This window comes from Gastrolobium bilobum, unplaced genomic scaffold, assembly GCF_033153095.1.
Source record: "Gastrolobium bilobum isolate Gb01-03AN ecotype WA unplaced genomic scaffold, APGP_CSIRO_Gbil_v1 utg86567, whole genome shotgun sequence".
NCBI lineage: Eukaryota > Viridiplantae > Streptophyta > Magnoliopsida > Fabales > Fabaceae > Gastrolobium > Gastrolobium bilobum.
The window spans coordinates 9,420-27,157 of NW_026896952.1; the positions used below are offsets into that span (position 1 = coordinate 9,420).

Consider the following 17,738-nt stretch of genomic DNA (forward strand, 5'->3'; position numbering starts at 1 on the left):
CCCTATTTAATTAATAATTAATCAAGTTTTGTGCAGTTTCTTAAAACAAGTAGATGAGCCTGTGCATTATCCACCTTTCAAGTCCTATGAGCTCTTGTGTGAGGAAGCATGTTAAAGATATATAAAATCATTAATGTAGTTTTACCCAACAAGTTAAGCTTTTGTGTTGAATTGGTTCTTTTATAATTTTTAATTGTGCTTTCAACATTTCTCTATTCTCAGTTTTTCATTGCCAAATGTGCTTTAGATGCCTATTTTAATAGCTAATTATATTGCAGATTGGTTAGCTTCAAATGCTTATTCTATTCTACTAGCACCATTCCAAGCCACCACTAGTAGACATTAGTTAATCAACAGCGTTACACTCAATTTTTCCAATGGACATTCTTTCTTTCATTAGTGTCCTTGTTCATATCCTTGTTTCTTCACTCACAATTTCCCTTTCAGTTGATTCCATTGCACTGTCACATTCCCTCACTGATGGCATGACCATAGTTTCACAAGGTGGAACCTTTGAACTTGGTTTCTTCAGCCCTGGGAAATCCAAGAAACATTACCTGGGAATTTGGTACAAAAACATCTCAGTTAAGACAGTTGTTTGGGTTGCTAACAGGGTCAACCCAATCAATGACTCCTCTGGTACCTTAACAGTGAATAGGACTGGCCATCTTGTCCTTCACCAGAATGACACTGTTGTTTGGAACACAACTTCTCCGAGAATACCACAGAATCCAATGGCTGAGCTCTTGGATTCTGGGAATCTTGTGGTAAGAGATGAGAATGATGCAAACCCAGAAGCCTACTTGTGGCAAAGCTTTGACTATCCATGTGATACATTGTTGCCAGGGATGAAATTTGGATGGGACTTAAGAACAGGTTTCAATTGGACTGTAACAGCATGGAATAGTCCAGATGATCCAGCTCCAGGAGACTTTTCTTGTGTCAATCACAACAACAATTATCCTGATACATATTTGATGAAGGGAACCAAAAAGTACAGCAGACTTGGACCATGGAATGGCTTGCATGCAAGTGGTACTCTAGATGTAAAGCCCAACCCAATTTATTATTTCAAGTATTTTTACAATAAGGATGAGCTATATAACACGTACTACCTCATGAATAGTTCTGTATATTCAAGACTTGTAATCAACCAAACTGATTACGCCCTTTACCGCTATGTGTGGGTGGAGAGTGATCAAAATTGGATGGTTTATAAAACAAAGCCATTAGACTACTGCGACCATTACGGCCTGTGTGGAGCCAATGGCAACTGTGTCATCAATGAATCACCAATTTGCCAATGTCTTAAAGGGTTCAGACCTGAATCGTTACTAGCATGGAACACAATGGAATGGTCTCAAGGATGTGTTCGCAACAAACCATTAAGATGCAATGATAAGCACAAAGATGGGTTTGTCAAATTGAAGGGGTTGAAAGTGCCAGATACTATGCATTCTTGGTTGGATGAGACAATAGATTTAGAGGAATGCAGAGCCAAGTGCATGGATAACTGTTCTTGTATGGCCTATACTAATTCAGATATTAGAGGACAAGGGAGTGGCTGTGCCATGTGGTTTGGCAATCTAATTGATGTAAGACAGTTTGCAGTTGGGGGGCAGGACTTATATATTAGAATGGACGCTTCAGAATTAGGTAAGGACTTAAAACTTTGTCACTTAGTTCTTCAGTGATTCTTGCCATCAATCTACTTCAATCTGTGAATTAAACCTGATCTGTTGTTTGATCAAATTCAACCATGCAGAGGCGGAACACGGGCACCGGAAGAAGTTTACCATAATAGTTGGTAGCACCATTGCTGCAATTTCAGGGATGATTTTAGTTTGTTGCTGTAGTATCTATAAATTCCGCAGAAACGGAACTGGTAGGATGACTTACTCCCATGTTCATCTATGTACAACTTATTACTATGGAGTGAAGTCCATCTACCAATCTACATGTAAAAATTGAAATCAAACTAAGAACTACTTAAAAGTAACTTTACAAGAGAATTCCATCATAACTATAAGGTACCATCACATTAAAAAGTTTATACAACTATTATTATTGCCTTGATAGTTGATAAGCCATGATTTACATACTTCCTGATAATGTTAATGACTAGAATTGGTGCATTTTGCATTCTTCGTTGGAGTTATTAAATTAGGAGGACCCTATACAACACATATATTATGCATCTATTCTATATTACCGTAACTTAAATCTATCAACTCTCTGTTGGACATAGGATTGTTTTTGTGTATAATAGGCAATAAATTTTCTTTTTGGCTAATAAACACATTTATATGGGCTTTTTCACCCTTTTGCCCCTTATTAATTAATTAATAACCATTTTGCCCCTGATTCGAAACTATCTACCAATCTGCACCTCTTTAATCGACTACCTTGCATTTTTAATCGACTAAACGGTTGTTGGGAGATTTAATCGACTAAATCTCTCTACTTAATCGATTAAAATCATACTGACTTATTTTTTTTTTTTGTAAAATATGAAGATTTAGTCGACTAAATAGGGAGATTTAGTCGACTAAATCTCCCAGCAGCCATTTTTTGTCTGTTTTGGTCATTTAGTCGATTAAAAATGCAAGATAGTCGACTAAAGAGGGACAGATTGATAAATAGTTTCGAATCAGGGACAAAATGGTTATTAATTAATTAATAAAGGGTAAAAAGGTGAAAAAGCCCATTTATATGTCATTTAATGTACAGTTAAGATGATTAAATTAAGTCATTCCTATCAGATGATTTTTAAAATGGTATTAAATAAAAAAATCCAGTCAACTGAACAGTTTTAATTGTTCAACATCCATAATTAGGTACTTTATATATTTTGCCTGAGGATGATCTAGATCTCCCGTTGCTTGACCTGTCAGCAATAGCCAGTGCCACCAATAACTTCTCAATGAATAACAAAATTGGAGAAGGTGGATTTGGACCTGTCTACAAGGTAACTCTATTTCAATAATTGGGTGAAGACAATTAAATTGCTGATGTTAGGAAATATCTCAATATAGGGAAGATTAGGAAATGGGAAAGAAATTGCTGTGAAGAGACTTTCAAGAAGCTCAACACAAGGAATAATCGAGTTCAAGAATGAAGTAAAATTGATTGCAAAACTTCAGCACCGAAATCTTGTAAAACTTCTGGGGTGTTGCATTCAAGGAGAAGAAAAAATGCTGATTTATGAATACATGCCAAACAGCAGCTTGGACACCTTCATTTTTGGTATGCATCCGAGAAAGCTTATATTATTGTGATGGACTGATCTTATACTTTTAGTGCTATTAACAAGCATATGGATCTTGAACTTCGAATTTGAAGAATTAAAATGCAGTAACTAATTTATCTTTTATGGCGACTGTCACCAGATCATAACAAAGGGAAGTTTCTGGATTGGTCTAAGCGCTATCACATTATTTGTGGAATTGCTCGGGGCCTTATGTATCTTCATCAAGATTCTAGACTAATGATTATTCATAGAGATCTCAAAGCAAGTAACGTTTTACTTGATGATAAGCTGAACCCAAAAATATCAGATTTTGGCATGGCTAAATCTTCTGCTACTGAGCAAAATGAAGGAAATACAAATAGAATTGTGGGGACCTAGTAGGTTTCTTATTTAGAAGCTGCAATTTTACAAACATTCTTTATTTCATTTTCTTTAATTATGTTGTTCTGAATGATATCTTGCAGTGGCTACATGGCACCTGAATATGCTGCTTATGGACGATTTTCAGTGAAATCTGATGTCTTCAGTTTTGGTATTTTGGTGCTGGAGATTGTGTATGGAAAAAGAAATAGAGATTTTTGTGATGCAAACCGAATCCATAACCTTATTGGTCAGGTAAGTTTGTGATATAATGATTTATGTTAGACTAAAAATACATTTGAAATATGCATTTTTTTATTTTAAATTTCAGGCCTGGTTGTTGTGGATGGAAGGCAAGGCTCTAGAAATGATTGACAAAAACTTGGAAGACTCATGGATTGAATCAGAGGTATTGCGTTGCATCCATATTAGTCTTTTGTGTGCCCAACAACATCCAGAGGATAGACCAACCATGTCATATGTGGTGCTTATGCTGGGAAGTGAGATAGAACTTCCTAAGCCTAAAGAGCCTGGCTTCTTCACTGGCAAGGCTTCATTTAAAGGAAATTGTACTTCAAATCCAATGAAATCTTGCTCAAACAATGAAGTTACCATAACATCATTACAACCCAGGTGAAAATTGAGTGAGTGGATAGTACAATTTGGTTAATGCAGGTATAAACAGTGTAGGCCTTAATGGCTCTGTGTTTTAGTTATTATGATGCTTGAGAGACACTACATAAATCAACATGAACATTGCTTAATCCTACTTCCAATTCAAGGCAGCATAGCTAATTTCACAACATAGAAGCACCTAAACCATTACACAATAACTGTAGTTGATGCTAGAATTATGAGTATTGCTGCCTTGAAAAGGGCTACGCAATAATTGCGCAAAATATAGGGTGTATTTAAAACCTGTAATTGCTATACAATAAATTAAATTAAAAACGGCTAATCTAAAAGTGTGAGGAAATTTTTTCTGAGAAAATTCTGTTTAAGATAAAGATTCAATTGCAGAGAAATGAACTAACATAAAATTAACTAAAGGGAATTTTTCAAGACGATTTTCTTTTCACTTCTACAATACAAAATTGAAAACACTAAGCAGTAGAAAATGTTTGTTAAAAACAGTACATGAAAACAGGTTGATGTCTCAAGATATGTCTTCTTCTAAATCATACACTTGCCATATGTCTATAGAAGCTTGAGAAAGTTCCGTTAGGTGCTGCGAGTAATTAGTTGCTTGGAAAGTTACCTTCATGTCTGAAGATAGAATTCATGAGTGATGTCTTACTTACTCAAGTCCAAATGCCTAATGCTAAGTCTGGAGAATCTGTTTGTCAACAAATATCTCCTCTAAAGCCACTTGCATATGGCCAAGATACAGCAACTTGGTAATTAAAAATCAACATTAGACAATCTGGAAAAAAATGAAATTTAAAACTGGTCAATATTCATCTCAATGCCCACTTCAGGTTCGGGTACTATTACAACCCAACCTTAAAAAGTTTAGCTCAAATCCATTTCTGGATGAGCACCAAAACCAGTACAGAAAAGCAAAATATAGCCTACTGCAGCAGCAACATCTCGCTAATACAAGAACAGAAAAATAAACGCAACAAGAAACATTAACAGCCTCCCAAAATAATAAAACAGAGTTCGTAAAAAAAATGTAAAAATAAAGGGTTGGATTTCTTTCTGATTTTTTTATAACATGGATAATATCGCAGAAATAGATAAGGAGAGGGGAATGGGATTAGGCTAAGGTAAAGGGTTGATGTGGGCTTTTAGCGAAAGCAACCAAGGTGTGGAAGTGTGGTACAGTAAGTGATTGTGTGAGAAAAGGTCAGAGAGAAAGGATAGTGTTTGTTGTAGAAGAGTGTTACGGCTGCAGAGAAATACCAATTAGGGTTCCCCAGTGCACTTTTCCAATTTTTAGCTTTGGCCAATAATCTGTTTCCTCTCGTGACCTTCTATTCTACCCTCTAGACTAGAGTCTAGACCTTCATTTTCTTTGAAGCTTAGACGTTTTTGGATTCAATAGTTTGGGCCTTTACTTTACACCTTTCGGGCAAGAAAAGTTCCTAATGGACTTGAAGATTTAATACATGTGGCCTAATTTACAACTAACGGTCGTTTGATTAATAAGAAATTTTTTGAATACTAGAGAATGTAATTATTAGAAAAATAGTTGAAAAGTGAATTTGGTAGAAAAATGTAAAAGGTTGTTTGGTTAACCGAAATATTACCAGATAAATTTATTTAAATTTGCAAAATCTATGTTCGGGAGAAACTTCGCACCTGTTTTTTCACTTCCTCAGTTATCTCAAAATACCACATCTCAAATGGTATTCTGTAACAGTGAATTTCATTCAAAAATCAACACAAAAGTCATTTTCCTATCTATCTTACTTGCCTAGTATTTTTTTCAAAAACCTAAACTAAACGTGGTATTTTTCAATATCCACTTATATTTTTCCATCAATTTCAAAATAAATCTTTTACCAAACACTACCCTAGAGTCTTATTTCAAAGACTCAACAAGTATGATGCAAAAACCTGGTGAAACAAAAGTATTCTTCCCAAAAGCTCTTTTTTTTAAGAAAAAAAAACACTTTTCGCTCTAAGTTCGTTTAGATATCTGTTTTTTAAAAAATAAAAATTATGAAAAAATCAAAAACTTATTTTTTTTTATAGTTAAAATATTTAATTTCTAAAAAAAACAGAAGTCAAAAGTGAATTATTTTTTGAAAAATTAAATATTTTTTTTAAAATCTAAATAGTTTCAACTTTTGTATACAGTGCTTTTTAAAATAAGTAAAGCATAAAAGTTACTTTTTTAAAAAAGGCCAAATAAACAGGCTATCAACGTTATAGAACAACCTTCATTTATGACATTGTGCAAGGTTTAGGCAATTGGATGCTAGGGACTTGTGGATTGGATACATTGGTGATTTAGAGAAGATATGATGATTTTGTTGGAGCCAATTAGATACATAGGGACTTTGTGGACTGTAAGCACGGATAATTAGATAAAAAAGGATGAGGTTGTGTAAAAGTTGATGTCTAGCAATTATTGAGGAGACAATTTGACAGATAATTTGTTGTTAGGATTTAATCTTACTACGCTCTCGACTCAAATGGTGATTATTGTTTATATTCTGTCTTGATATATCTGCAACACTGTGAAATAAAATGATTATTTATTTTTTTGGTAATTAATAAAATGATTGCTTTACACCTGCTGTGGTGCTGCTTTTTTGTTGTTGAATTTTGTGTATATTAAATGTGCCTTATAATATGCCATTGTACCAACATCCCTTGATGCATTGTTCCCCTTCTTTGTCTCTTTTTTTTTTCATATTTATCGTCACCGCTCACTTAGATTTTTTTATTTATTATTATTATTATTTTTTGCTTAATCTTTTGGGTTTTGACTTTCTTGTGGTTGCATCATGTTGCATTAATGGCTGAAATAAATAAAATAGTATCAGTTCACCTAATATGAAAGTCCGTCTTCTGTATAGTTTGACATCAAGATCCACGTAAGATCCGTTTATAATTTTTTTTTTAAATTATTAAATATGATTATCATACATTTTTTATTGAAGTATGACAGATCATACTTAATCTAGTTTGTAAAAGTTTTTAACTAAAAAATTTATAAATATAATCTTCCGCAAATACCAATATACTTTGATTTTGATAATGATAGTATCATGCCTACCCCTAGAAAAAAATATTGACTGCGCTATTTGATTGATGAGAATGACGAGAGGGGGTCTTTTCATGTCAAAAAATGGTCATGTGGTCATGTTATTTGATCACAATCATTTATTTAAAAATTATATATTTTTCTCTCTCTTATCTCATCATCAATGAGTGGTTGTGATCAAATAACATGACCACATGACCACTTTCTCACATGAAAGGATCCACTCCCTGAGAAGGACTACTCTCATTTTAAAATTTTTTTTTTATTAGTGATTGAACCTCATTTATTTAATGAATATAAAAAGAAAAATAAACACGAAAATTTCATATTAGTAGATCATGTAAAATTTTAACAAATAAACACCTCCACAAGTGATAGTTTTCAATGTTGTTACATCAAGTCACGTCACAACACAGCTCTCTCCAATCGATGTCTCCTTTCAAACATTCAAACCAAAGACGGAAAGAGATATTGTGGAAATGGATTGAAAAATAATTACCTTTTTTCTTGTCATTATTTGCTTCTGGGAACTATATCTGGATAATTTTCAATTTAATTAGATTTAAATTTGTTACCTTTCTCAGTTATGATTCCATTATCAACATGGTTGATTAATTGTTTTGTTTTGTTGTGGGTGTGCATTTTTTTTCCTAGTGGAAGCTTGTGCATTCAATTTTGTTGCCTTTTTTATTTTTATTTTTCCATATTTGAAATTAGTAAGAAAAAAAATGTCGCAAGTTATGTGGACTTTTTGACCAAACAGAGATTTTTTATCCTTTTATTTTTTTATATGATATTTGATTTTCGATATTTATCAATGATGTTTTCTTGAATTCGCGGAGGAGGGATTGAGTCCTCCCCTCTCCTCACCCGCGAAACTCTTTATTTCTTTTTTCATTTTTTCTGATTTCGCTGTGCATGGTTAATATTAAGTTCATAAAAGTAGAAAAAGGAAATGAGCATATTTATAAGGTCATTTGTTGGGATAATACCTTGGTGATTGAGATTACCTCTTGTATTTTTTATTCGACTAAGTAAATTTTTCCTGAAACTTTTTTCGGTTACAATGAATTAACAAAATAAATTAAGAAAAGAATTTCTTAATAAATTACTAAAACGGAAAAGATATCAACACTAATATAAACCAAGCATGATGTAAGAGAACATACTATAATGATCCGGATGTTCAGTTAATTTAACATCAAACTTAAATGTGACACGTTAATTTTTCCTTTCAGGACGGTTAAGAATAGTCTATCACAAGAAAAAATAAATGTTCTACTAACAAGCAAGAACTAAACACCGACCAACACAAAGCAAAGTTTTATAATTCATGATTTCACATACATGACTTGAGGAATTGGTTTACTAATCTTTTTTCCATAGCCGTTGAAAAATCTAATCTTGTATTATGAAAAACTTTCTCTTCATTATACTCTTTATACCCAAAACTCCATTACGCTAGAGGATAATATATGAGCGGAATAATCTTGCAAGCGAAATTGTACAGATAAAGTGTTGTAAAATAAAATGTACGTAACTACAAAATAAACAAAGATAAAATAAATAAATTGAAAAGCAATAATTACAAGAAAATATAGACAAGAGATAAATATAGAGAAATATTTTCTTATACTATAATATTATTTTCAAGATTGTACATTAGCTCTATTTATAAACTCTCCGCTATTAAGTATTACGATGAAATAAATAACAAAATTAACTCCTCTTAATTGCATATGTTAAATATTATTTCTTTGGAGTTATGGATATTTATATAATTATATTATATATAATAATTTATTGTTTTTCAAAATAAATCCCTAAATTTACCAGCATGCGAGGCAGATGCATGTCGGAGCATGTATAACTAGAGGACATTTACCATTTTGTCACTGTTTGGAGTACTATTTATCACAATGCCATGATCCACTGAAATTTTTTCAAAATATCATATCACATTCTCGTTACGCCAACAAGCGAGATTGGATTGGACACGTGGTAGTGTCTTGCAGGCCACAAATCCCGTCCGCAGTGTAGCGAGATTTGTGATCAATGTGGCAAACTGCCACATCTGCAAAAAGTTGTCCCATGGCTAATCTACCTAGCGAGATTAGGTGGACTTTTCCACTTGTCAACACCTTGCGTATCTCGCTGGACTGCTGACCGAGATTAGTGGCAACTATACACCCAACAGATGCATGTGTGACATGTGTCACAAGACTCACAACTACATGAATCTTGCTGGGTAAGCTAGCGAGTTATCTGCAGCCAAACCCTTACGAGAGTACTATACTAGTTATCATCTAAGTTACATTTATAAGTAATTATTAGGTTTTGTTACTTTATAAATGCCAAAATTTACATGTGCATCAATGAGAGAAATTCAGTTATTTCGACACAAGAAAATATATTAGAAGGGGGTAAAGTTGTGGTCAGGGAAAAAATTGATAGTATTTAGTTATAAATTTCAAAATATAAGGGTAATTATTGAATAAGATAAAGTGGTATGGACTATTTGTTTATTAGAGAGATAACAATAATAATAAATCACTAAAAAATTAGGACAAAAGAATTATGATATATATATTTTTCATACTATAGTATAAATAGAAAACCAAAGACATTGCACACAATCACCTATGAATATGGGTAGATGGAAGTGTGAGGTAGATATTTAATACTCTGATTTTGTATCACTAAAAGAAACGAAGTTTAGTTACTCTATCAAAATTGGTTAGCAGCCCAGCGAGTTAGGTCAGGGTGCTGACACGTGGAAATGTCTTAACTAAACTCGGCCAGCAGCCCAGCGAGATACCCCAGGGTGCTCCATAGATGGACTTCGTTAAATTGCAAACTATAGACTTTGAATCTCCAAATACAAATTTGCTAGTTGTATCATATAAATGGTCTCATCAATGTTACCATTGAGAAATGTTGTTTTTACATCCAACTGATGTAGCTCCAAATCCAAATGAGCCACAAGTGCCATTATGGTCCCAAAAGAGTGCTTCGTAGAAACTGCAGAGAATCTTTTTGAGTGAAACCTCTAGCAACTAGACGTGCCTTATATCTTTCGATGTTGCCCTTAGAATCTTTTTTCGTTTTAAATATCCATTTACAACCAATGAATTTTGCATCTTTAGGTAACTCGACAAGATCCCAAACGTTATTATCTTTCATAGACTTCACCTCATCTTTCATGGCATCAATCCATTTATGAGCATCAGAGCTTTCTAAAACTTGTTGGAAGTTTATTGGATCATCTTCTTTCAAGCCTAAAATATTTTCATGCTCTTGAAGAAACACAATATAATCATCTCGAATTGCGTTCCTCCTTTCTCTAATGGATCTCCTTAATGACACTTCTTGAGTTTGTTGAGTTTGTTCTTCATGTGGCAAAGGAGGTGGTTCATTGTTGTCTTGACCCAAAGTAATGTCAGGAACCAAAGCCTATTCCATAACAATGTCATGAACAGGTACCTGATCATTAATTATTTGTACCGGAATTGCATCTTGAATGACTTGCTTGGGATAAATATGAACAGGTACCTTACAGTGATAACCATCACTAATAAACCAAGATCCATTATACCAAATCATAAAGGAATATTAACAGAAAGATGGAGGCATACATGTCTCTATAGCAGCGAAATAACTTCGATCTTCACCTTTGGGGTATGCGATCTTTCTTAGTCAAATAACTATAATCCTTAATCTTTAGTGTGTTGTTTCTCTCTTGACGGGGAAGAGAAATTAGGGTTGTTATTTGACATATTGGAGACCATAACCCTTTATAGTGTTTTTCTTTATTGCTAGTCCAGTAAACTCTCATTATACCTAGTTGGTCCAACACTGGTATCCACCCATTTGTCCCACACTTACTTAGGAATCTATTTGGGTATCTTTATTTGATCACTTTAATTTATCCAATATATATTAAATAGCATAATATAATTATTTATACAATATGGAGCCCACAAACACATTAGGAAATATAATTTCCTAACATTTTAATCCCTTAAAAAAATGTATCTATATTAGTCTTTTTTGAGAAACTAATGTGTGTCTTCTTTGAATTTATGAGAGACCATAATTTCAAAGAACTGAAATTTTAGATGACCATAAATTGACTTTTTTACTAAGGAATTAAAATGGGTTTCGTGGTTTTTGTTGAGGACCAAAAAGTGTATTTACTCTCTTTTTTTTTCCAATGGAAGCTTGTGCATTTAATTTTTTGCCTTTTAAATTTTCATTTTTCCATATTTTAAATTAATAAGAAAAGAAATGTTGCAAGTTTTGTGGGTTCTTTGACCAAATGGGGTTTGTTTTACACTTTTATTTTCTTATGTGATATTTGATATTTACCAATGAAGTTCTTTTGAATTCAGGGGGCTAGCGGGATGGAGTCCCCCCACCCGTGGAACTCTTTGTTTTTTTTTTTCCTTCCAATTTCTCTGTGCATGGTTAATATTAAGTTCATAAAAATAGAAAGAAGGAATGAGCATTTTTATAAAGTCATTTGTTGGGATAATATCTCCATTATTGCTTGGTGATTGAGATTACCTCTTGTATTTTTTCTTTTTTGACTTAGTAAATTTATCCTGAAACTTTTTTCGGTTACAAGCTATGAAGCACTGACACTTCAAAAAACTTGACGTGTCGTGTCGGACACTTCTCGACACTCTCCGACACTCCAACACGCGTAGTAGAAACTCAAGAAATAGTTCAAAGTTTGCGTTGCGTTGCGTTTTTAGTTTCAACTATTAGATTCGTTGGATTACGATTACCTTTTTATTGAGTTTAAGATAAATAGTTTGGATATCTTATGTTTCTTTGTAAAAAATTGATGAGTATTGTAACTTTAACTTCATTTTTTTATTAAATTATTGAATACTAAATATTATATACAGTATATAAATTAAAAATATTATTTAATATCAAAACGTGTCCTAATGTGTCGAAATCGAACATTTTTTAGAATTAACGTGTCGGAGTGTCGTATCGTGTCACGTGTCCCGTATCAGTATCGGTGCTATATAAGTTACATGAACGAAACGAAATAAATTAAGAAAAGACTTTCTTAATAAATTACTAAATCGGAAAAGAAATCAACACTAATGTAAACCAAGCATGATGTAAGAGAACATACTATTATGATTTGGATGTTCAGTCAATTTAACATCAAACTTAAATTTGACATGTTATTGTTGGGAAATGAACTCCAATTTTCCCTTTCAGGACGGTTACGAATAGTCTACTACAAGAAAGAAAATGTTCTAATAACAAATATGCAATAACTAAACACCGAACAACACAAAGCATATTTTATAATTCATAATTTCACATACATGACTTGAGGAATTGGTCTACTAATCTTTTTCCATAGTCGTTGAAAAATCTAATCTTGCATTATGACTCAATCTCTTCACCTTTTCGTTATACTTTTCATATGAGCGGAATCATCATGCGAGCAGAATTGTGCAGATAAAGTGTTGTATATAAAAGGTAATAATTGTTTATCCAAAAATAAAATAAAAGGTAACAACAAAATACACAAAGATAAAATAAGTAACTTCAAAAGGAATAATTAAAAAAAAACATAGACAAGAGATAAAATAAAGAAATATATTCTCATATTGTAATGTTATTTTTCAATGTTCTAATCAAATTTATTATTTTTATACATTCAAACCGTAGATTGGGTTCTTTCGAATATTTAGAAAATATTTTTATTTTTCAAAAGTTGTAAATTTTTGAATTACACTGAATCAAGGTTAAAAAAAATCCAAACTTTAAATTTTAAAAATAATACGAAATTTGTAAGTTGGGATTTTGTTGATTAGTACGAAATATTTATTTTTGGAAAACAAAAGTAAATTTTTGAATACCACTGAAAATATTTGTTGAAAATGTAGAGAAGGAAAAGGGTTTATGGAATATTAAAAAGGGTATTAGTAAAAAATCAAATTTTAAATTTTATAAAATCAGAACCGAAAGTTTGAATTCCAGTTATTTTTTTTTTTAGATTTGAATTTAAATTGTACGGTTGATGTTTTTAGTATTTAAAATTGCATTTTTAATGGAAAAAACAGAAATTTGTTGAATTCCACTTAATCAAGGTTAATAAAAATTCAAATTTTAAACTGCAAAAATAAGGAACAAATATTTTAATCAAATTTATACATTTAAATCGCAGGTTGGGTTATTTCGAGTAATTAGAAAATATTTTTAATTTTTCAAAAATTGTAAATTTTTGAATTAAAGTGAATTAAGGTTAAAAAAATCCAAACTTTAAATTTTAAAAAATAAGTACGAAATTTGTTATTTTTTTTGGAAAACAAAATAAATTTTTTGAATTCCCCTGAATCAGGTTAATTAAAATCCAGATTTCGATGCCATAGATTTAAATGAGTTGCCTGTCACCATTCAGAATTCACAAATCAAATTTAAAATTTCAAGTTAAAATTCAAATTCAAATTTGGATATTAAAAGAGCAGTCAGATAAACATTAATGAACTGTCTGCCACCAACATTTACAACAAATCTTGACCATTGATTTAAATCAAAAAATCTTGTCCTTCGAATTAATCTTGAAAAATTGATTTTGTTTTATATTTACTTTATTCACTGATTTAACAAAGAAGGAAAGGTTTTTAAAATTCTCTAGTGTGAACACAAAGCCGAAAGTGAAGGAGAAAGCGACACGTCAACAAACTTGCCAAAGTTTGAATTCCATTTATTTTCTTTTTTTAAGATTTAAATTTAAATTGTAGGTTTGAATGTTTTTAGTAGTTATAATTGCGATTTTTATGGAAAAATCAGAAATTTGTTGAATTCCACTTAATCAAGGTTAATAAAAATTCAAATTTTAAACTGCAAAAATAAGGATCAAATGTTCTAATCAAATTTATTATTTTTATACATTCAAACCGTAGATTGGGTTCTTTCGAGTATTTAGAAAATATTTTTATTTTTCAAAAGTTATAAATTTTTAAATTACACTGAATCAGGGTTAAAAAAAATCCAAACTTTAAATTTTAAAAATAAGTACGAAATTTGTAGGTTGGAATTTTGTTGATTAGTACGAAATATTTTTTTTTGGAAAACAAAAGAAAATTTTTGAATACCACTGAAAATATTTGTTGAAAATGTAGAGAAGGAAAAGGGTTTATGGAATATCAAAAAGGGTATTAGTAAAATATCAAATTTTAAATTTTATAAAATCAGAACCGAAAGTTTGAATTCCATTTTTTTTTTTTTAGATTTGAATTTAAATTGTAGGGTTTGATGTTTTTAGTATTTAAAATTGCATTTTTTTATGAAAAAAACAGAAATTTGATGAATTCCACTTAATCAAGGTTAATAAAAATTCAAAATTTAAACTGCAAAAATAAGGAACAAATATTTTAATCAAATTTATACATTTAAATCGCAGGTTGGGTTATTTCGAGTAATTAGAAAATATTTTTAATTTTTCAAAAATTGTAAATTTTTGAATTAAAGTGAATTAAGGTTAAAAAAATCCAAACTTTAAATTTTAAAAAATAAGTACGAAATTTGTTATTTTTTTTGGAAAACAAAATAAATTTTTTGAATTCCCCTGAATCAGGTTAATTAAAATCCAGATTTCGATGCCATAGATTTAAATGAGTTGCCTGTCACCATTCAGAATTCACAAATCAAATTTAAAATTTCAAGTTAAAATTCAAATTCAAATTTGGATATTAAAAGAGCAGTCAGATAAACATTAATGAACTGTCTGCCACCAACATTTACAACAAATCTTGACCATTGATTTAAATCAAAAAATCTTGTCCTTCGAATTAATCTTGAAAAATTGATTTTGTTTTATATTTACTTTATTCACTGATTTAACAAAGAAGGAAAGGTTTTTAAAATTCTCTAGTGTGAACACAAAGCCGAAAGTGAAGGAGAAAGCGACACGTCAACAAACTTGCCAAAGTTTGAATTCCATTTATTTTCTTTTTTTAAGATTTAAGTTTAAATTGTAGGTTCGAATGTTTTTAGTAGTTATAATTGCGATTTTTATGGAAAAATCAGAAATTTGTTGAATTCCACTTAATCAAGGTTAATAAAAATTCAAATTTTAAACTGCAAAAATAAGGATCAAATGTTCTAATCAAATTTATTATTTTTATACATTCAAACCGTAGATTGGGTTCTTTCGAGTATTTAGAAAATATTTTTATTTTTCAAAAGTTATAAATTTTTAAATTACACTGAATCAGGGTTAAAAAAAATCCAAACTTTAAATTTTAAAAATAAGTACGAAATTTGTAGGTTGGAATTTTGTTGATTAGTACGAAATATTTTTTTTTGGAAAACAAAAGAAAATTTTTGAATACCACTGAAAATATTTGTTGAAAATGTAGAGAAGGAAAAGGGTTTATGGAATATCAAAAAGGGTATTAGTAAAATATCAAATTTTAAATTTTATAAAATCAGAACCGAAAGTTTGAATTCCATTTATTTTTTTTAGATTTGAATTTAAATTGTAGGGTTTGATGTTTTTAGTATTTAAAATTGCATTTTTTTATGAAAAAAACAGAAATTTGATGAATTCCACTTAATCAAGGTTAAAAAAAATTCAAAATTTAAACTGCAAAAATAAGGAACAAATATTTTAATCAAATTTATACATTTAAATCGCAGGTTGGGTTATTTCGAGTAATTAGAAAATATTTTTAATTTTTCAAAAATTGTAAATTTTTGAATTAAAGTGAATTAAGGTTAAAAAAATCCAAACTTTAAATTTTAAAAAATAAGTACGAAATTTGTTATTTTTTTTGGAAAACAAAATAAATTTTTTGAATTCCCCTGAATCAGGTTAATTAAAATCCAGATTTCGATGCCATAGATTTAAATGAGTTGCCTGTCACCATTCAGAATTCACAAATCAAATTTAAAATTTCAAGTTAAAATTCAAATTCAAATTTGGATATTAAAAGAGCAGTCAGATAAACATTAATGAACTGTCTGCCACCAACATTTACAACAAATCTTGACCATTGATTTAAATCAAAAAATCTTGTCCTTCGAATTAATCTTGAAAAATTGATTTTGTTTTATATTTACTTTATTCACTGATTTAACAAAGAAGGAAAGGTTTTTAAAATTCTCTAGTGTGAACACAAAGCCGAAAGTGAAGGAGAAAGCGACACGTCAACAAACTTGCCAAAGTTTGAATTCCATTTATTTTCTTTTTTTAAGATTTAAATTTAAATTGTAGGTTTGAATGTTTTTAGTAGTTATAATTGCGATTTTTATGGAAAAATCAGAAATTTGTTGAATTCCACTTAATCAAGGTTAATAAAAATTCAAATTTTAAACTGCAAAAATAAGGATCAAATGTTCTAATCAAATTTATTATTTTTATACATTCAAACCGTAGATTGGGTTCTTTCGAGTATTTAGAAAATATTTTTATTTTTCAAAAGTTATAAATTTTTAAATTACACTGAATCAGGGTTAAAAAAAATCCAAACTTTAAATTTTAAAAATAAGTACGAAATTTGTAGGTTGGAATTTTGTTGATTAGTACGAAATATTTTTTTTTGGAAAACAAAAGAAAATTTTTGAATACCACTGAAAATATTTGTTGAAAATGTAGAGAAGGAAAAGGGTTTATGGAATATCAAAAAGGGTATTAGTAAAATATCAAATTTTAAATTTTATAAAATCAGAACCGAAAGTTTGAATTCCATTTATTTTTTTTAGATTTGAATTTAAATTGTAGGGTTTGATGTTTTTAGTATTTAAAATTGCATTTTTTTATGAAAAAAACAGAAATTTGATGAATTCCACTTAATCAAGGTTAATAAAAATTCAAAATTTAAACTGCAAAAATAAGGAACAAATATTTTAATCAAATTTATACATTTAAATCGCAGGTTGGGTTATTTCGAGTAATTAGAAAATATTTTTAATTTTACAAAAATTGTACATTTTTGAATTAAAGTGAATTAAGGTTAAAAAAATCTTGGAAAACGAAAGAATTTTTTTTAATTCCACTGAATCAGGTTAATAAAAATTCAGATTCCGATGCCATAGATTTAAATGAGTTGCCTGTCACCATTCATAATTCAAAATCAAATTAAAATTTCAAGTTAAAATTCAAATTCAAATTTGAAAATTAAAAGAGATGTCAGATATACATTAATGAGCTGTCTGCCACCAACATTTACAACAAATCTTGACCATTGATTTAAATCAAAGAATCTTGTCTATCGAATTAATCTGGAAAAATTGATTTTTTTTATATTTACTCTATTCACTGATTTAACAAAGAATGAAAGGTTTTTAAAATTCTATAGTGTGAACACAAAGCTGAAAGTGAAGGAGCAAGCGACACGTCAGCAAACTTGCCAAAATTTGAAAACCATTTTT

At 30.2% G+C, this 17,738-nt stretch overlaps 1 protein-coding gene across 1 annotated transcript; it reads left to right on the plus strand.

The window, feature by feature from the left end:
• Positions 1 to 377: 377 nt before the first annotated feature.
• LOC133302953 (G-type lectin S-receptor-like serine/threonine-protein kinase At4g27290) lies at positions 378 to 4,247 on the plus strand. The gene is made up of 7 exons (XM_061502774.1): positions 378 to 1,656; positions 1,766 to 1,915; positions 2,838 to 2,968; positions 3,036 to 3,246; positions 3,390 to 3,627; positions 3,715 to 3,865; positions 3,942 to 4,247. Exons 1-7 carry the CDS (start codon positions 378 to 380, stop codon positions 4,245 to 4,247), a joined length of 2,466 nt encoding a protein of 821 aa, XP_061358758.1.
• The last annotated feature ends 13,491 nt before the right edge of the window (positions 4,248 to 17,738 follow it).